The sequence below is a fragment of the Glycine soja genome, chromosome 18 (assembly GCF_004193775.1).
Source record: "Glycine soja cultivar W05 chromosome 18, ASM419377v2, whole genome shotgun sequence".
In the NCBI taxonomy this organism is placed as follows: Eukaryota; Viridiplantae; Streptophyta; class Magnoliopsida; order Fabales; family Fabaceae; genus Glycine; species Glycine soja.
In genome coordinates, this window is record NC_041019.1 from 50851982 (window position 1) to 50873722 (window position 21741).

The following is a 21741-nucleotide window of genomic DNA, read 5'->3' on the forward strand; positions in this document are numbered from 1 at the left end:
TAATTAACCGATCTAATCATAGTTTATCAGGCTTATTTCCAAAAAATAAAGTTTTTATTGAACTAAAACTTCAGTTTAGACACCTAAGTTGAAATTAGTCATTTTTTTTTCAATTCATTATAGCTCACAATTCACATCGGGGCCTACCTAAGTGTATATTTAGATACATGTATCAACCAACTTGATTCGCCGAGTCAATGCTTCTCCTTGTACCTTTATATTTCATCAATTGGACTTTGAAAAAAATTACAACATACACATCTTTAATGCTAAAACAGCATAGTCTAAATGGAGCTAGGTAACTATTTTACCATCTCTAAATGATATCGTGTAGATTTTATTTTAATGATAAGATTTTATCTTTTTTCAAATTTTTTTATTGTATGTGTTTTTAAGGATTTTTCTTATCTCTTATCTCTTTGAATCTATATTTTTTTTATCAGTCTATTTTAATCTATATATATTTTTATCTTCATCTCTAAATTCAATTCAAATATACAAGTATATTTCTTAATCATTATGATTAAAATAAACGTATATCACAATATAAATTACGTATTATAAAAATAAATATAACTTATATATTAAAATTACATATTATGAATTTTAGTTATATAAATAATAACTATCTTTTACTGTATATTTTATTAATATTTTTTTACTGTATATTAAAATTGAAAACCTCATGTAGTAATCATAAATTATTTCCGTAAATTCAAATAATCTCCCAAGACCAAGGGCTTATTCCAAATACTACTAACTAGCATCGCCGCTTGTTCCTTTTCAAGGGTTTTGTGTTCTCCTTTGCTCCCTATTTGATTCTCTCTCTCTTGGTGTTTTTGTCTCTGTCTTCACCAAAATTTCTATCTTTATTCACATTCGGCAATTGGGTTCGCTTCCAATTTTTATTTCGCCTTCGACCACCTTCGGAACCTTTCTTCCCTTCCTTCTTCTGCAAATTAGGGTTTTATTTCCAATTGGGTAATTTTTAATTTGGGAATCTCGTTTATTCAATTTGGATCAAGAAATCCGCGACAATGCCTCCGAGAATAGTGAAGAGAGGTGCTGCGGCAAAGAGGGCATCGAGGGGATCCTCAAAGGCTGCACCTGAGAACCAGCCTGAGCCTGAAACTACGGAAGTGGTTGTGAAAAATAATCAAGAAAATCCGGTTGTTGATGCTGTGGTGGAAGAGAAGCTCGTTGATGTGGAGCAAGAACACGAGGAAGTACCAAATGAGTCGGCTAAGGTGGAAAGTAAGTCCCTTTTTTTTTTATTAATTTATATATTTTTTAGATTTTAGATTTTCTTTATTTGGATCTTAGGAGGGTGATATGTGTGCAATGTTATTTGTGATTTAACGTTTTTTGTATTTTGTGGATGTTATGTGAGATGGGTTTGCCAAAAGTTCATTTTTTTTCATACTTGGAATTTAAAATGGGGGTATCATGTGAATTTGGGTCCTGCCAAGGTTTAAAATCATCGCGCAGACAGTTTTCTAAAACATTGAGTTCTACACTTGTGTATATCTTAATTTGATTAGGAAATAACTGGTGAACATATAGCTTGCTTATGTAGCAAGGGAAATCTGGAAATTTATATAGCTTTTCCGCCCCAACCATTTTGGTAAAGTTATGGAACTATTTGAGCGAGCATTTTTAAGATAGATTATGATTAGATGGTGCTACCTATTATTGAAAGTTTTCTGTACTTGGCAACTTGAGATGGAAGCCTGTTGTATGGGATGGATATGCTATGGAGGTGTTTTTTATTTTTTTGGCTCTAATTCCTTTTCTGATGTGTGTTATGCAATGTTGGAAATGGTTTGGACCAAGAATGGGGATTGGTTGTGGATTATGGACTTCCTTATTTTAATAATTACTATGATGTTAGGAAAGTTGTGTTTTGACTGGGATGATTTTAAATATTTATTTTTTGGCAGACACTGAAGAGGAGGTTAAGGAGTCTATAGATGAATATGAAAAAGATGAACACTTAGATTTTGAGGATAATTACCCTGAGTACGAAGCAGAGGAGTATGGTGGTGTTGACTATGACGAGAAGGAAATTGAACAAGAAGAAGGTCAGGAGGAGGGAGATGAAGTAGAGGAAGATCCTGAAGAGATTGTAGGTGAAGAAGAGGGTGATACAGGTGATGAAGAAGTTGAATATGTTTATGAAGAAGTTGAGGATGATGATGATGATGATGATGAGCATGCTGTTGAAGAGTTTGAGCATGATGAGCATGCACAGAAGCCTGATGCGGAGGAAGAGGAACACCGTGAAGTTGTAAAGGAGAGGCGAAAGCGGAAGGAATTTGAAGTATTTGTTGGTGGCCTAGATAAGGATGCTACTGAGCATGATCTGAAAAAGGTTTTTGGTAAAGTTGGGGTAGTTACTGAAGTCCGGCTGATGATAAATCCCCAGACTAAAAGGAACAAGGGATTTGCATTCTTGCGCTTTGAAACGGTTGAGCAAGCGAGAAGAGCTGTGGTGGAGCTAAAAAATCCAGTGGTAATCTTTGATCTTATCATATAGTTAAAGCAGGTTTAAAGTTGCCTGTATATTCAATCATATGTTTTCATTGCTACAATTTCAGATTAATGGCAAACAATGTGGTGTTACTCCAAGTCAGGACAGTGATACTCTCTACTTAGGTAACATATGCAAGACATGGAAAAAGGAAGCTGTAAGTTTTTCTCCTGGTCTTTTCTTGCTACCTCTAACACCTGAGTTATGCTTACTAGTATTATTTTTTTTGCCACCTTCAAGGCATGAGATTCTAACTGTTAATGCAACTTCTGGTGCCAGTTAAAGGAGAAACTGAAACATTATGGAGTAGAAAATGTGGAGGATTTGACTTTAATAGAAGATGGCACTAATGAGGGGATGAACCGAGGATTTGCATTTTTGGAGTTTTCATCTCGTTCAGATGCTAAGGAAGCCTACAGGCGACTGCAGAAGAGAGATGTTGCATTTGGAGTTGATAAGCCTGCGAAGGTTTCCTTTGCTGACTCCTTTATTGATCTGGGTGATGAAATTATGGCACAGGTATTTTTCTGAATCTGATTTCCTTTCTTTTCCAAGGTCATTACATAAAAACTGCAAAGTATGATTCTTCAATCTTATTGAAGCATTTGGGCTACTTGTAAACATCTATGTTGGCTTCCAACAGGGTTTTTTTTTGGTAGACAGTATTTGGTGTTATCACTTCAGTTTTCTTAATACTCTAGGTTTATTTTTGTATTTGATTAATAAATTTCTACAAATTTAACCCAGTTTACTTTACTCTAGAGATTGGGCAGGCATAAACTTTATTAGTTTTAATACATGGACAAGCATACATTCTATCCCTGTCATGATCATAAGGTGTTTAGCTGTTAATAACTTGAGATACCTTATATTTGCTGATCAATTGTCATTTGTTTTTTTATGTACCTGATGAAGTATAACTATCTGCAGGTTAAAACTGTATTTGTTGATTCGCTGCCTCCTTCATGGGATGAAGTTTATGTCCGAGATCTTCTCAAGAAATATGGAGAGATTGAAAAAATTGAGCTTGCTAAGGACATGCCAGCTGCTCGGAGGAAGAATTATGGATTTGTTACATTTAGTACACATGCTGCTGCTGTGGAATGTGCTGATAGCATTACTAGTGCAGGGTTAGGTGAAGGTGACAAAAAGGTCTGTTTGGCATTTAAGTTCATTGTACTTTGCAACAGATAAATGTGGCATTTTGTAATGCCTCTTGCTTGTTTCAGGCAAAAGTTAGGGCTAGATTGTCACGGCCTCTTTCAAAACCTCTTCAGAGAGGCCGTGGAAAACATGTTAATCATGGGGACTTTCGTTCTGGCCGCAATTCTGGAAGATTGGTAAGATCTTCACGGAGTCGACCTGCACCACGTAGTCTTCCTGCCCGTGTGGTGAGAGGAGTTGGAAGTCGTGTTCCGCCTGTTAGACCTATTAGTGTGAGAAGTAGACGTCCTGTCACATCCATGCTAGAAAGATCCAGGCCAGTGGCTCCTCCAGCTAGAAGCTATGACAGGAGATTGGCTGGTATGAGTTATATATATCTGACTTCCTCTTGTTAGTCTGTCTTTATGAATATTATTATATGATATATTATTTTTAATTGTTAGCTCCTGCATATCCAAAAAGTGGCATGAAAAGAGATTATAGACGACGTGTGAATCTACCACCTCCGAGAAATAGAGTTGCTGCAGATTATGGCTCTAGGTTAGCCTCTCAGAGGCACACATCTCATAGGGATTATCCTGCCCGCGGCTCTAACTACCCTGAGCTGCATAGAAGTACATCTCGTGGTTCTGCACCAAAGAGAGGTTATGTTGATGATGGCCATGGCCAAAGATTTGAGAGGGCTCCTCCTCCTCCTCCTCCTCCCCCCCATCTAAGTTACCGTGAAGGACGGCCACGCGATTATGACACTCTATCTGGCTCAAAACGTCCTTATACTGATATAGTAAGTATTATTTCTAAACATGTATTTTAATAGTATTGTTTTAAATTTCATTTATTTCTCTTTTTGCTAAATGAAATTCCTTTTACTTGAATTTCTCATCAGGATGATGTTCCTCCTCGGTATGATACCAGTGCTCGCCAATCAAGATCTCGTTTAAATTATGACTATGGAGGTAGTGCTTCACAGTATGGAGATGCTTATGGTGACAGGTTAGTTTCTTCTAAACACAAGGTTTTTGCAATCTCCTTGCTCCAATCCTGTTGTTCTTTAGTAACTTATTCCTCACATTTTGGTTTGTAGACTTGGAAGATCTAGTCTTGGATATAGTGGCAGCAGAAATTCTATTTCTAGTCAAGACTTACATGGTACATATGGCAGTCGACAAGGCATGAGTTATGGCGGAGGTGGACACATAATCTGAATGTTATCTTAAAGTTAAACATCAGATGTTATTTGCTTAGTGCTTACATCTTAGTGTGTTTCATGTCAGGTTCTTTTGGTGGTAGTGATGGTGGTATGTACTCATCAAGTTATGGTGGCGATTATGTATCCCGTGGAAGTGATGTTAGTTTCTCATCTTTCTTAATTGGAAGTAGTTTGATTTATGGCTATCTGTCTGTGACGTTCTCATTTTATTGTGTTCTTGATGATGTAGGTTGGTGGCCGTTCATATTCATCTATGTATTCTGGTAGAGGGGTGGGTGATAGCAGCAATTATATGGGTGGTGGTGGATCTGGGTCATATTATTGAGGTAAGTCTTCTAACTCTTTGCCATTGCATTTTGTGAAGTACATGCGGAGGCACTAGTATATGTAAATCTCATTTTCTCTAGAAGATTTCTCTACCCTCAAACGACATCTCCATATTTTTCCATAAGGGATGACTGGCTGAAGATTGATCCCCTGGTCACTAGTGAATTTATCTATGAACAGATCTAAATACAATAAAGAGGCTGCTGTAGGATGTGGAATTTGAAGCTTATGCTCATTATGATGCCTACCATGTGGAGCTGAACATTGCTAATTAATTGCCTGGTTTGGGTATTTATCAAAGATCAAGGGTTATGCCAATTCAAGTCTTCTATCAGATGGACGAATTTTGAGTTCTTCAATTTGTGCTGTAAGTACTGAAGCTGATTAGAAATGGAAAGAGAAGTGCTGAGCATGTGATGTATAAATAAACTTCGTATTATTAAGCTCCCTTGTGGGTGGGTAATTTGAAAGATCACTCCATATCCTGTTCATTTGGAAAGAACCAAGGCCACAGATTACTTTTTGATTACGGATTATTGGATTTTTTTCTCCTGTCATAAAGTTGGTTTTTTTCCTAACAAAAGTATATTGTTACTCTTTGGATTCATTATATTTTTGCCGGTGCTAAGATCACGAACAAGAGTACCCAGCACTTTGTGGAGCTACCATTGGTAGTAGTAATATGATCACTACTTCGGCAATAAATAAAGGAAAGATTATGATATAGTAACATATCCTAGAAAGCATCATGCACTGATTATGTGTTGCTGGAGTTTGTCTAACATGGTATTTTGTACTAAGGGGCAGTACAAGATGCATATGGAGCATTGCATATTTTTCCTTAAGATTGTTTACTTGCCCCCCTTGGAATTTTTCTTTGTGATGCAATTATTTTTGCGCACTTCATTACTATGCAATCCAATTGTGTATATCGGAAGACATTTGCACGATGCTATATCATTGGAAAACGCAACTTTACGAGATTATAAAGTAGCTGGAATGGATTCAATATCATCTGTTACCTACAGATTTAGAATATCGAGAATATATGGGAATTGGCACTTTATGCACCAGGTTATATATCCTGCTTGGTTTAGAAGAACTCATGCCCCAATGGCAAACATGAACTAACCAAAATATCACTAGAATGTCTATGCATTCATGAACTAGGTCTTCTCATTTTTTTAATCCCCAGTTGGGTAGTTAGTTTCCAACTCACCATTTTATCAGCCTTAAGTTGCAAATGCTTATAAAGTATTGATGCTCGGAGTCTTCAAAAGTGCTGGAAGCTGATGTTGGCAAAATGAGAATATTAGATAATGACTATTTAGGATTTTTCTAACATGTTATCTGCTTTTCAAAAGTGGTTCTGATCAGTACTAGAGGGTTGTTACTTTGATAATGTTGTGTTATAGTTCATGCATATCTGAATTCTCTACATGCTTTATGTTCTTTTAAGATCCTTGTGTAGCTTGTGAATAATTGGTGTCAATCAGGGTTTGCATTGTTCTTAGCTTTTGGTGAAAGGCTTTCATTTTCTTACCCTTTCACTGTATGAGGGATCTTTACGGACTTGTTGAAGTTTAGTTTCCAGTGTGTTCCTTTTGTGCACTGGAGGGTGCTGCCCCTTATCATGTTTGGTTAAATTGGTTTCTGCATAGCTCTAAATTTTTCTAGTGGCATTGAATTTGACATCATGATTTAGTTTTACAATTTTTGTAAATTGTTCCATTCATGACATTGTAGTTCTGGCAAAAGCACCATATGATGCTAAGTTTCGAATTTTGTATTGTGGTTGTACGCTGATACACTCTCGAGCTGCTTTTGTTTCTGAATGGGTTCTGTAACTAGGGGTTCCCTGAACATGCTTTTACAACACTTAATTTGGAACAACGTGCTTTGATGACATAATCTTGTTTTGCTTTTGATAAGATACCCCGCATGATTGCCTTTGTCAAGTTGGCATTTTGTAGTTGATGTTCGACCCAATTTGTCGAATTGTGCAAAATTTAAGACTAGTCCATTTAATATACTGAATCTTGTACCATGTACCATTCAAATGGATATTATGCTGAAATGCTTGATGTAAAAATTGATCCTAAATAAGAGTAAAGCTTGACTATTGGATTGTCCGAAACTACAAAACTAAAGTACCATATTTTTTATTTACACATTCAGATATCAATTCTTAGTTGGATGATGGTACACATTATTTTAATTTATTTAAGACTTAATAATGTTCGTTTTGGCTTATTATGTGTTGTAGTTATTTTGTTTAAGCATATTAAGGTTTTTGAAATGTATTATTTTGATTTTTATTTAAAAAAATTAAAAGTTAATAAAGCACTAACATTGTTAAGGAAAAGTTGAAAAAATATGATCAAAATGATATGTTTTGAAAATATAATAAATTAGAATGAAATTTTTAAAATTTAATGTTAAAAGTTAAACAGTGAAACATAATGTATGAAAAGTCACATTTAAGTATTTATTTAACCTCTACATTGGTATATAGAAAAATGAATTATAAGAAATATTTTGCTGAGTAGGATTATTCTTTTTAAGTGGATGGTGCAAGCGCATTGGTATCTAGAAAAATATTTCCTTGTGGCAATCATAAGGAAATATTTTGGTATAATGATAAAATTAACGCAAGTTTTAAACACCTCAATTTATAAGAACAATGTTATGGCATAAGTCACTATGGTCTAAAATTAAAACTAAAATAGTCTTGTCTTGGTTATTGAGTTGAACGAAAATTGACTCAACTAACTGCGTGTTTGGTGTTGCGGTCATGAAGTCTGACATGTATTAAAGTAGAAGAAACTAAAATACCTTTCTTGATTGTTTTTTGCAATTTGATGTGATTTGAGCTTCAACTGTGCTATCTAAAATGGATCCAAACATTGTTTGGGTAAGCACTTGTAAAATTTCTGCTTGATTTTATTTATTTATTTTAAATGTTAAAATGTTAGTATAAATAATTTTTTATTCTAGACAATGATCTAAAAGAAAAATTTTCAATGTCAGACTTATATATGTGAAAATTCACTTAAAAAGCTGGTATTTCAATGTAATTTTGGATGATATGAATTAATTATAAATGTCAACACAAGTTATCAAGGTAAAATTCAAATTCAAATTAGAACAACACTAAAAAAGAGCTGCGTTCAAGTTTTGAAATTAGAGTTTCCAATTATAATTAAATCTGAAATATAAAATAACTTGAAATTAAGAATTACGGATAACTTGAAATTACTGCGTTCGAGTTTTGAAATTAGAGTTTCCAGTTACCAAATTCCTAATATTATTACATATGTTAAATAATGAGATTTAACAACGTCAATGACTAACCATTTATTAATTAATATTTTAGAGACAATTTATATCATATTAACAAGCATTTTAAACATTTAGATGCTAATTAGTGTGAATATGATTTCGTAAAAGAGCAAAAAGGTGACTAATTGATTACTTTTTCAAATTTACTTTACCTTCTGTTCTGTCATATAAATTTCACGTTTTAAAAATAGATACTTATTGTTTGTGATTGCAATTCGTGCAAGGGAGATTCATACAAAATGGTAGCAATCCTGATTTAAAAATATTAATTAAAAAATCATTAAATAGACTTAAAAATAAATAAATGTTAATTAATCTTCTTGGAGCATTAAGGAATTAAAAGAAAAAATATTTTTTATCAGAATGCATAAAGTTTCGTTATTCACAATTTTTTTTTACACTCTTTTATAATTTTCACACTAAATATTTTTTCTTTTTAATTTCTTAATTAATATTCTAAGAATAATTATTATCAAAATTAAAATCCAGAAAAAAAAAATACTTGCAACATTAAATACTATTATATGTATGATTAAAAAATTTTGATTACCGCATGAATGCGTCAGCATTCCCTCAGTCCAAATTGTCGTTGTCAAACACATAGTAAATTATGCATGCGCTGTGGACGCACCCAATGTGATTGTGAGGTGAAAACAGTGATAAGAGTCACAAGACAAAGCTGAGTGTATAAAACACAAAGGAAAAAGGAAAGAGATAAAGATAGAATAGATTGGAAAATAACGTGTCGTTTTTTTTTTTTTTGCGGTGGAAGCATCCCCTTTGTGTTTTGTTGCAACTTCATAATGAAAAAGCCGCGAAGGTTGTTGTCGCTGTCGTCCCATGTTTCTCTGTTCTTCGTTCCACAAACGTAGAAAAGAAGAACGAAAAACGAAAAACAAAAGCACCCCATTTGATTTTCTCCGCAATCTGAAAAATGGGTCGTCGCCAAAACGACTCAGATTTCGGTAGATTCGCGATTCTCGTCCTCTTCTTGATAGGTGCAATCTCCTGCTCCGCGGTGTACCTTTTCCTTACTGTGGTCTTCCGGCCCAGCACCGAGTCTCTGCCTTCAGTGGATGATGATGTGGGGGTTGCAGAAGAGGAGAATTGTTGCAGAGGGATTGAAAATTTGGAGCTTTGGGGTGATGCTGTGAAATGGGGTTCTGAATTTAGGTTGAATTCCTCGGAGGAATGTTGCATGGCTTGTAAGAGAATGTGTAGCGGCGAGGGAGGGCCTTGTATGTGTAATTCATGGGTGTATTGTGGAGATAGAGAGGCTTGTGGACCTAGATTTGGCGAGGTATTGTTAGATTTCTTTTATTTTGCCACTACAAGATTTAATTTTATCATGTGTGTCATGTGATTTAGGACATTTAGTATTGTTGATCCATTTGATTGGCTCATGCAAATGCATATCTCCGCACATGTAATGTTTATTTATCACTATTATGCAATTTTTATTGCCATTCCTGAAGTTTTGGTTTTTAACCGTGTTGAATTGCATCGTGTGGTTCATGTAACATACCGAATAATCCCCGCTGTGAGATCTAGCTTAAGATTCATGTGCTATTTGTTGGGGAGACCTCAATTGTTCTGAATTGGGCGCTCCATCTTGGAGGTCCGATTTTCTTTTTAGTCTATGAGCCTAAAACCAACCTTTCTTATTCTCAGAATCTTATGATGCTTTCAATTTTTGCCTATGCAATTGGTTTTTATCATACCTTTATGTTCTGTTTATTGAATACTCGATACATGGTGAACTCTTACAGATTGTCATAAAGATCTATTTGGATAAATATGAATCTAGTTGGCTTAATGCCTTTGTGGTTTAACTGAATGGTACTCATGAATGGGTTATGATTTATGTCTTGATTTGGAAATTTGGTTGGGCATAATAATAATCTCATTGTAAAGATACACTCTTTTAGCTGGAGTAGTTCATTATTGCTTCAAATGTACAATTGTATAAGGATGGAATATTCCTGTTTTTTATGCATAGAATTTTAGATGTACTTGATCCTAATATTATTTCCTGCTTTTGTTTCAGTGTTGGTTAAAAAAACAAAAGGATGCTTTAAATCCTGATCGACGAGACTCGGGAGATCTAGTAATGTGGACTTCTGGGTTTGTCTTTGATAAGGGAGAGGTAGGAATATTATTTATTGTAGTTAGTTTGTTGACATATACTACATATACCAATATGAGATATGTATCTCTATCAATTATTTTATTTGGGTTCTAAAAGCATTTTCTTTCTAATTAGAAAGAAATTCATTGCAACAAAGGGAAAAACTAGAAAGAAGAAAAGGGAGGATGAGGAATCCTCCCCTGCAAAAGTATAAACAAAAAACTACAAACAAAAAAGAGAACATCAATGCTACAAAGCTGTCCAGTCTCTCAAAATATCTACTAGGGAAATCCCATTATTAAATATGCCATGTGTTATACTCATGATAGAAACCGAACACCTAATTGTATCCTAAAACAAGTACAGTGTCATTGAAACCTTCTCAAGAATACTAGAGTTATGCTCCAACCAAATGCACCAAATTGTAAAAGTTGTGTTATGAAGTGTACTATATAAAAACTTCTATTATTAGATGAGAAACAAGGTAAATTGTACTGCAAAATGTTTTCCTCTTTGGATTGTTATGAAAGGAAGAAAGTTTTGCTGAACAAATAGGAAGGCCAAAGTTTTGTGTTCCCTGCCAGTTAATCTGTCAATGTTTAGACATTCATATTTTTTAATCTTCTAAATTACTTTTGGAGGATCTTCTGATACCAAGTCACATTACTCTCAATACATATTTAGATAATACAGCTTTATGTTAGAATCACCTCATTTTAATGCGTTGATAAATTTTTTGTTTTCATGATCCTAAAGTTAAAGTCTATATATGTATCCCATCTTTCTGTCTATAAATGTATTTATGTGTAAGCATTAAGCAATGCCTTATGTTCATTATAATTTGCTCTATATATTCTCAATATACCTTTGTTTTTTGCTCATGGTTAAGCTATGCGATTGTTGCTTATATTTTAGCCTCTGTATATCTTTGAGCTATATCTTTGAGCTATATCTTTAACTTTTCCTTATACACTTGTATTTTTAGGGAATTGTTGGTATGGAAACTGACCATGGAATTCTTCGAATAAAAGTAAGTATTTGTCTACATGGCCACTATATTATATATCATTTACATTCATTGCACATTTTTTACCTTGTGTATTTTGTATCCAGTATGCCGGACATATTTTTCATTTTATTTTATTTCTATTGTGTATTCCTTAATGTTTAATCTAGCAAATGATGCATGACCAATGTGTTTAAAAAACTCGTTCAAAAAACATATAACTGCTAGTAGATTGCTAATTTGCTTCTATTTATATGTGTGTGTAAAGGAGAGGGACCAATGGATGCCATACATGCCTTGATAACAAAATATTTTGCCGAGCTTTAGATAATCAACATGCTTTGTTGACCAGTATTGTTTTCAATGTGATATTGTTTAGTCATTTTACAGATGGACTATGGGAAATTTGAGTATACATAGCAGACGTTTATTGATAGGCTAGTTATTTGCCTGGAGATAAAGAGAACAAAGATTTTTCACACTTTGTTTAAATTGCGCCTATTTGATTTTTTTTCTTCTTCTAATGCAATGTCCAATTGGTCAACTAGGGTTTGGGACTAGTTCGATATTAAAAATGCAATTATCAAGGCATGTATGACAAGTGACTGAGGGACGTTTTGGTATAAACTGTGCCGATCAGTAGTTATAGCTTGAAGATAAAGATATTGCACATAACATTATCTTGCTTCATACTTCCCTTTAGTTTTACAGAGTGGCTGTAAAGGAGGGGGAGGGGAGTTGTTTACATTTGAAGCCCTTGTTTGATAAGGATCCTGTCTTCTCTAAGCATTAATCATACTGTTAATGTAACTTGCAATACTGTATCATGACCTCTAATGTTCAATAGACATAGATTGAGAGGAGAAAACTGAAAAAATGTGTTCTAAACTTTCATTTCTACAGCTTTTGCCTGAATGTGCTCCACATTCTGTTTCCTACATTCTGGAGCTGTTGGCATTGCCACATTGTGTTGGTTGCCAGCTTCATCGTGCTGAAAGCCGAGGAAGCTTTTGGGATTCAGAAGGAAACCACATTAAAAAGGTAAGGTTCATTATGTGAATAACTATACAAAATTGTGCATATGTATTGCTGCTTCTGCGTAGATTTGTTTCTTTTATTTTATTTTTGTGATTTTTTTAAAATCAATTTCTTTGTGAATGAATTAATTTTGACTAGTAGTTTCTCTCTGTAGACTCAGTGCTCCTCACATGATTGGCTGTTGTACTTTTATACTGACTGCCAATGTTATTACTATGTTTTTTCTTTATGATTGGACTGGAAATTGTGAAAAACCTGGGTCTATATCACATGAAAAAGTCTAGAAGAGACTTTTAGTGTGAACTTATCTTGAGAGATTATTAGAGTTTGTTCAGTTTAAATATCAACATAGTTTTAATTTAATGTTTACCACCAATTGCCATAAGAAAAAGAAAAATGAAGTTTTTTTATTAAAAGAATTCAAACTTGTGCTCCCCATGCTGAATTCCTGTTATCCTATTTTGAGTATTTTCAATTTAAATGGTTTTATTTCGTTTTTCATGCTACCCTATACCAATATTTCTCGGTAATTATATTTTACTTGGTTACTCTTTGTTTTACTGCATTTAATGGTTTTAACTCTCAACTTTTTTGTCGTTCCTGTGTCGATCATTATAATGAAAAAAAGGAGGAAAAAGAGAAAATCAACTAGTGGATCCACTTATGCTTGGTACTGGTTTTATCCTATACGTGCATCTGCTTAATTTTTATCCTATCTTGTTCAAATTAGTTGAAGTCTGTTCCTGGATGGTGGAAACTTGTCCTGTGCTAGCTGCATTGTTCTTAAATTTCATTCTGTATAACTTACCTCCAGACGATTGATTGATATATTGACCCTCGTGTGGCATGGTTTTGAATGTTGATGTAGGCTCCATATGGTCCTCCTTTCGCACTTATTCAAGGAACATTGGAATCCTATGGGTCTATGTTCAAGGATATTCCTAAAGAGCACTGTCCTACCATAAGAAGAGGATCTGTTGCATGGGTTGGTTCTGGTCCAGAATTCTTCATCAGCCTCGCCAATCACGGGGAATGGAGAAATGCATACACTGTGTTTGGTTCTGTTCTATCTGAAGATATGGAAATTTTAGAGAAAATTGCTCAGCTTCCAACTAAATCAGAAATTTGGAATAATATTAAAGTTTCTGTCTTGGAGAACCCAATTTCATTACGGTTTCGGAGAATGAACAAAAAGTCTTAAAATCCTCAGTTTCATTGGTTTGTTCTCTCAATTTTTTCATCCTTTATTAAGTGATAATGACTTTCAGTCTATCAAGGCAATACAGGAATGGATCTTGGGCTCAAAGTTACTTTTCTACATGCTTGAAGGGGTCTAAAGGATGTTAAGTTATTATTCAGGCACCAAATTATAGCTGATTGCAAATCAAATAGAGTTGAGTATACTACAAGTTTGATAGGCATGAGACTTTGTGGATATTTCATGATTCTGTTATTTCATTTTTTCCTTGTACAGAACTTAAATTAGTGTAAAAGAAAGGGAAGCACCATTTTCATTTTCCTTGAAAACAGAAGGCATAGAGGATATTATATTAGGCCCCAAGATACAACACTCATTTGCAATTTGCAAGCATTATGTGCTACAAAATTAGTGGACATTTCTTGATTCACCTATTATGATGTAGACAAGTTGGAGATATAGAATAGAATTGACTAACTGATTGTATGGAAGTTGTGGCGTGCACTTTTATTTAGACTTTTAGTCTTTATATTCACGTCATGAAAAATTTCTTGGAGAAGCTTTACGCCTTCTATGTTTCTGGATGGGACTTCAATTTTCAACGCTGTATCGTAGCAAGTTACGTAATAAAATATGGGCTTAAATATTGGAACATTTATCAAACCTGACAGCTTCTAATCTTAGTCCAAAAGTTTGCAATTATTCATGTGTTTGTAACTGGTTGGGAACCTAGAAAATCAATCTAACTAACTTAACATTTATTGGTTTAATTGATAGGAAATTTGAACTTCTTTAAAAACATAGTCTTGATTTTTTTTTTTCTTTGCTTCGGTTGGGAGTTAAGAAAAATTATGGGAAGAATTGTCCCTTGAGATAAGTTTATATGATTTTACTCGAATTAGTTAAGAGTTTGGTATCACATAAAAAAAAGAAATATGTTCATCTAAAATGAAATATAATGCACTCCATTATTAAGTTTCGGTAATTATTTAAATTTCAAATAGAATATCATTAGCAACATATTTTCAAATTTGGTTCTTTCGTTGTTCAATTTTATAAACATTCTCTTTGTATTTCCTTTTTTTTTTATTATTAACCTTTTTCTCTTGTTCAGTTAAAAACTTAAATGTTACGATGTTGATTGGGTTTCTTCCATAAAATAAAATAAAAACGATATCAACTGGGTAAGATATAACGATAAGAATTATTCATTACTCATTCATTCTACGATCAATAACCTTTAATCCTTTTGAATTTCAATGTTTATAAGTAAATTAGATAAGAACTAGTTTATTAAAATGTTTATATTTATGAAAAATATAGAAATATGTCTAACTTCTAACTGGCCTGAAAGTTACAGATAACGTTGAAAAAAAAAAATTAAGTAGCATGATGGATAGGACCTATTCCACCTTGGCTGTTGGGTAGGTTCATAGACAGACTAACTTTAACCCATGCGCTATGCTTATTGTGAGAGTAATACTGCACTTGATAGTTTAACTTTAACAAGATTTTAGGTTTAACTCATCTAGGTTTGAAATTTACTTTAAAACAATAAGATGCAAGTCTCTCTAAAAATACCTGTGGTTAGTTTCATTATACATTGATTGAGGATTTGACTTATTTAAAGTATGAAGCATATTTTACAAAATAAAAATTCCAAAAGTATTTAATTTCATAAGTTATATATGCGATGGTACAAGAGTCACAACTTGAAGTGATGGTGATGAGTGTTTTAGTTGGTGCTCAAAGCCCCATCCATAGGTCATTAACAAAGAACGCATGGCACTCGCACTCGCACCACGTGATGGCGTGAACCAAAATTCACATAAACCCCACAATTTTCCCAAACTTTAAGAAGATATATTCCACGCCCCCTCCACTCGTCCTTGTTTTATTGGCTCTCTCCAATAAATACAAATTCATTCTTTTCCCCACTACCACTAATAATAGCACCACACCACACCACACCACCACCTTTTGTCAAACCAAACCCACTTGCCACCACATCCCCCAAAAACCAAACCCTCCCCATTAAAAATGTTGGCAAACACTAATCCCAATCCAAAACCTACTACTCACTCACTCACTCACCCACCCACCCTTGGCGGTGGATAACTTTAATAACACCCACCCCACAAAACAGCTAATTTTGATGATAAGGGCAAGGGAAAGGGAATTGGAATTGGTCATGGCCAAAGTCAGAGGTGGACCTCTCTCCCCCGCGGCGCACGTTAGCCCCTCTCCCAAGCGGTGCTCCCCTCCTCATCCACCCACGTCACTCATTCTGCCGCACATCCCTCCCCACTTTAACAACAACCATGCCCTTACCCTTACCCTCACCATTTCACTCTCACCCTCACCCAACACCCCCTTATCCTGCGCCCCTCCCCTCCTCCTTATCCTTCACCCTATTCTCTCACCCCCACCACACCCTTACCTAAAAACTAAAAACCCAATCTTTTTCTCTCTCCACCACCAACCATGGCCTCCCCTTCTTCCCCCACCGACTCCAACCCACCCTCTGCCGTCCCCCTCCCTCTCCCGGCGCCTCCCGCCACCTCCTCCCGCCGCCTTCCTCCGCCCTGCTGGACCCCGGAGGAAACCGCCGCCCTCATCGACGCCTACCGCGACAAATGGTACTCCCTCGGCCGCACCAACCTGAAGGCTACCCACTGGCAAGAGGTGGCCGACGCCGTCACCGCGCAGTGCCCCAACGCCTCCCCCACGGCGAAAACCGCCGTGCAGTGCCGCCACAAGATGGAGAAGCTCCGCAAACGCTACCGCACCGAAATCCAACGCCTCCGCAACCTCCCCTTCCCCCGCCTCAACAACGCTAACACCAATTCCCCTTCCTCGTGGGTCCACTTCAAATCCATGGACTCCATGGAAAAAGGCCCCAACCACAAACCCCACTCCGACATCAACAACAACCTCAATTTCCACGATGACGACGACGACGACTATCTGTACGAGGAATTCAAAACCGCCCCCGGATCCAACACCAACACGAGAAGCCTCAACAAGCTCTACAAGAACAACAACGGATTCAATTCGGGTGGCTCGGGCTCCGGATCCGGGTTTCGGATTCGGATCCCGGCCGGCGTGCCACAACAACAACATACGGCGTCGTCTAATAAGATTTTCAACAGCCATCTTCCTCCCGGGATAGTGCCACGTGGCGGAGGCGTGAAGAGGGAGCGTGAGAGGGACGCGGTGGCGGAGATGGTGGAGGCGATTAAGGTCCTTCGCGACGGGTTCGTGAGGATGGAGCAGATGAAGATGGAGATGGCGAGGGAGATCGAGAGCATGCGGATGGAGATGGAGATGAAGCGCACCGAGATGATCCTGGACTCGCAGCAGAGGATTGTTGAGGCTTTTGCTATGGCCGTTTCGCAGAAGAGGAGCAAGGGCAAGTCCACGCCCTCACCTTCATCGCAACCGTAGAATAATCGAAATCGAATTTGAAATCGGACGGTGAGGGTGATTGATTAATTGTGTTTAGTGGTTCGGTTTCTTGATTAGGTAGGTTCTCATATTTTGCAATAGTCTTCTGTTACTTTTTTTTTTTTTCTTTTAATTGTTAGCTGGTGATGTTTGGATGTGTTGAATGCTGGAAACTTGATATTGGGTTTTAGGATGGGTGAATGTGGGTTTAGCATTTGATATCGGTTAATTGTAATTTTCTGTCTCAATAATTTCTTACTTACAGATTTGGAACTCCCTAGTTTTGTTTGATTACATCTAACTTTTGTAGTAGTTTTTTATTATTCCGATGAATTGTCTCGTCTTATAATTGGCATTTGCCAATCTTTTTTTTTAGCCATGTATTTGCGCAAAAAATTTGGAAATTTTGTTGATGATTAATATCTATTTTAAACTTTTAATGAGATCTCTTTCTTGAGCCAAGTTTTTTTTCATCCACGTTAAGTCCACCATATTAGTTGATAATTGGATGTATGAATGGATGGACGAGTGTGTAAATTTCTTTATAATATCAATGCCTGTTGCTGATTTTTTTTTTTTTTTTAACCTTGTAATGCAATGAAAACGCAACTTCTTTGTTATTAATATATATACACAATATTAAAACAAACATCAGAAATGTGATTTATTGCATTATGTTTTTATTTTTTAAACCCTTTAATTTCAACACTCACCATCACCGGATACTTACTCTGGCTGTCCCTCTTCCTTTGAGTAATCGTAGAACCATTTTTGCATAATCCAATGCGTATACAAAAACCAACAACCAAAAGCAAGCATGCATGCAACTGGCATCAGCTAGCCAACACAAAACACCATACCAAGGACATACACTCCCACCATAAATTTTTCCAATCATGCTGCCCGAACTTTCATTAAACTATCAATCTCCAATTTTGTTTCGTTGACTTATTTTTTGTTCCATTACATTGTTAGAATTTTTTTCCTAAAATCTTATGGGTTCCAATTAATTGTGATATTTTATTTTGTCAAAATGGGTTAATATTATACTTTATTGTGATAATGGACTTTGGATACATAATTCTGTGAAAAATAATGTGAGTCTAACTGTTAGGCCTATAATTTGAAGCATGTAATCAGGCAAAGAAAAAATTGATTTTTTGATTTGAAGGATTCATGCAACTCAGATAATTTCGGTACATTTAATTTGTTCTTAACAAGTAAGAAATCTTATTTAAATATTATTAATGTTCTAAATTCATATAAAATATGTGTTGTTCTTTACATGGTTTTTCTTACATTTGTTATCTTAGCCACTTTTATATAATTTAGGACCTGATTGTTTATCTCAATTGCGGTGATTTCTGTTAAGAATTGTTTTTGTGCAATTGGGTGATGGTGTCTCCATTGCTATCATATCTGATAGTGTTCCTCATTATTTTCTCGTTAGTATTTTTAATTTTTTTATTTTTAATCTTTCATTTATTTTTATTGTTCAGAATTAATTCTAAATATAATCTAAATGAGGGACTAAAAACCCACAACACATGGACTAATTTGAGAAATAAAAATAAATTACAGAATAAAAATATACCAAAAGAAATTTACAGAGACTAAAATGTTAATAAAAATTAACAAAAGATTATTTCACAAAATTTTTTAGGAGCCAAAAATTGGAATCTGAAAAAATTTAGCCACAAAACTTAATTAATCCCTTTTATTTTCGGAATGATAAAAATTCAATCTTTTAAACACACTTTTATCAATGTATTTACTTAGGAAAAGTGACGATGATGAAGATGATGAAATCGAATCGGATTTCAAATTCAAGAAAACAAATTATCTCAATTTCACCATAATTATTTATCATATATATTTTTTAAGGTTTATTTGTAATTTTAAAAAAAATTAAAGAATTCAACTTATCTTTTAAAACTTAAAAGCACACTTATCAACCGGACCACATATGGACCATTTGATATACTTTTTTGAGTGATTGATCTTTTTGGTCAGTTTATAAATAAAAATACTAATATGAACTTAAAAGCACACTTATCAACCGGGACCACATATGGACCATTTTTTTCTAAATAATTTACTAACATGGTCCTTTTTTAATTTTTTAATTGTTCAATGGTCTAAATTATATGTTTGACCAATAATAAAAAAAAGACTAATCAGAAAATTATTTTGAAAGATATCTATATTAGTGTTTTGTTTATAAAATTGACCAAAAATGGTCCATCATTCACACTTCTTCACCTTAATTAGAAGTCATTCATGCTTAAGTAAAAAAAATAGTATTTATTCAAATTTTTTAAAAAAATTGAACGCGCCTCTTTCTTAAAAAAAACAAAAATTTGAATGTTTTAACTATTTATAAGATCAAATAGTCTACATATCATTAAAAATGTTTGTATTAAATTTTAATAAAATTGAACAAAAAAAAAATAATTACATTATTAATATTTTAATATATTTTAAAATATTTATATTATGTCACTTTTAATCTATATAAAAACGTAATAACAAATAAAAATATAATTTTTTCTATTCTGTTATAGTCACCCATGGAAGATTGAGCTATGCACAAAAAAGAAATTTACTTAGATTGAAAAATTATTAAATGGTTTAGAATTATCACATGTTAATAGAAACTAATCTCTATCTAATAGTATCTATTCATGTTTTTCAATTAACGAATGAAGATTAATAATATTCCACCATTTGTCATGTACAAATTAACAGAGACTATAGTAGTTTAGAACTATATGATAAATTCTCCTACTTTACTCCTTGCTTTTGACATCATTGTTAGTTTGTTTTAGCTTTTAGCATTCTTTCTGATCCTTCTTCTGACTTTCTATATGCTGCAGGCTTATGAAGAATCTAATCTAAATGATGCCGGCCATGCAGGGGCGATAAAATACTTTTGACCCAACAAAGATATTACGAGGGAAAAGGTATAAAGGATTTGATGAATGAAAAGATGAAGAGAGAAGAAAAGCAATTTAGAGAAGAGATGTTTAAGTTTACATGCTTCATACGTGGTTGTCATGATGCTAGCAAACTCTTGCAATACAAGGTAAGGGTTTTCTTTTTTTTTTAACCAAGAAATGCAAGGTAAGTTGGTAAAATTATTGTCATGCATAGTAACATAATTTTCTCAATAACCCTGTGTACTTCAGAAGTATCTGGTTTTCTTTATAAGAAGTCTTGTATTAACAGTGTAAAAAGTGACCGACCATGTACACAAAATGAATTACCGGGAATCTTGTAATAACAAAGGAAAAAGTGACGGTGAACCTACACGAACCGCCTACCTAGGAAGTTTTGTAACAATAATGTTAAAATGAAGAATATGTACCTGCAGGTATCAGGTACCCATACCCTACTACATACTTGCTAACTTTGTTTCTTTGTGAGTTATTATTCTCTATGCTTTTGTTTTGCTTTCTGATTTATGTCACTAGTTAATCTAGAGGATATATAAATCTTGACTCATCATTTAAAAAGATGATCTTGAGCTCATGCTTTTGTTTTGCTTTCTGATTTCATGATCACTTCCTATTCTAATATTTCTTTTCAAAGGTTTTCTTATTCATTATGTTCTTGTAAAATTAAAGTAATAAAAATACTATTTGAGTATGAATTATGTATGGTCATTAATTATTGTCACCCCTGTTCATTGTTAATCACAAAATAATACTAGTCACAGGAGGGGCTAAAGAATTTACTTGACTCCTTGATTTTGACATCATTGTCTTTTTTCTGACTTTCTATATGCTGCAGCAGAAATATGGTGATGAAGAGATTGGTGCAAAGAAAGGATATGCTTACCTCATTCTCTGATTTGTATGGGTCATCAATTCCACGTTTATACAACTGGATGACAAGTCCACTCTCAACAAGTATAGGGCTCCCTTCAGTAGAACAAGTATATACTTCTCATCATCAAGGACTGTCATGAATCATAATAAGATAAAGTTTTTTACACTTAAGGTAGAACAACTGCAATACATGTCCAATGGTTGTAACCTAAACAAGTATGAGGAAGTAGACATACCCTTCAACACAGTAGACATAGTTTAATTGATTTAGCACGGTATCGCTTGAAATTATGATTTGTGTGCTTATTTTCCCCAAGGAACAAGTCAAGTTGGCATATCAATACTCAGGCGAGGCATAGTTCTCGGGAGTTGCCATTCTTATATCCGTACTTGCTATTCCCACTCACTAACTTTGAGCATGATTCCTTTTGTTTTTAATTTTATTATATTGTTTTTTTTAATATAAACATGAAAAATATGGAGAATTTTTTCAACAAAAATATTATAATGATTCAATTTAA

General features: G+C 34.4%; 3 protein-coding genes across 4 annotated transcripts; all 3 read left to right on the forward strand.

The window, feature by feature from the left end:
* The first annotated feature begins 740 nt into the window (after positions 1-740).
* On the forward strand, positions 741-7022 carry LOC114394621 (nucleolin-like). Of its 2 annotated transcripts, none has more exons than XM_028356259.1 (12): positions 741-1254; positions 1941-2512; positions 2598-2687; positions 2810-3049; positions 3461-3682; positions 3760-4054; positions 4138-4478; positions 4581-4687; positions 4779-4882; positions 4969-5042; positions 5134-5230; positions 5357-7022. In XM_028356259.1, exons 1-11 carry the CDS (start codon positions 1038-1040, stop codon positions 5227-5229), a joined length of 2358 nt encoding a protein of 785 aa, XP_028212060.1. In that variant the 5' UTR covers positions 741-1037; the 3' UTR covers position 5230; positions 5357-7022. The 2 variants fall into 2 exon arrangements, with proteins under 2 accessions (XP_028212060.1, XP_028212058.1); XM_028356257.1 differs by having other exon boundaries at positions 5412-7022.
* A 2244-nt stretch (positions 7023-9266) lies between these two features.
* LOC114394460 lies at positions 9267-14434 on the forward strand. The gene is made up of 5 exons (XM_028356041.1): positions 9267-9873; positions 10621-10719; positions 11687-11731; positions 12611-12748; positions 13614-14434. Exons 1-5 carry the CDS (start codon positions 9508-9510, stop codon positions 13944-13946), a joined length of 981 nt encoding a protein of 326 aa, XP_028211842.1. The 5' UTR covers positions 9267-9507; the 3' UTR covers positions 13947-14434.
* A 1454-nt stretch (positions 14435-15888) lies between these two features.
* Positions 15889-17723, forward strand: LOC114396428 (trihelix transcription factor ASIL2-like). Its single transcript, XM_028358406.1, has one exon. It carries the CDS (start codon positions 16428-16430, stop codon positions 17388-17390), a length of 963 nt encoding a protein of 320 aa, XP_028214207.1. The 5' UTR covers positions 15889-16427; the 3' UTR covers positions 17391-17723.
* Positions 17724-21741: the final 4018 nt, after the last annotated feature.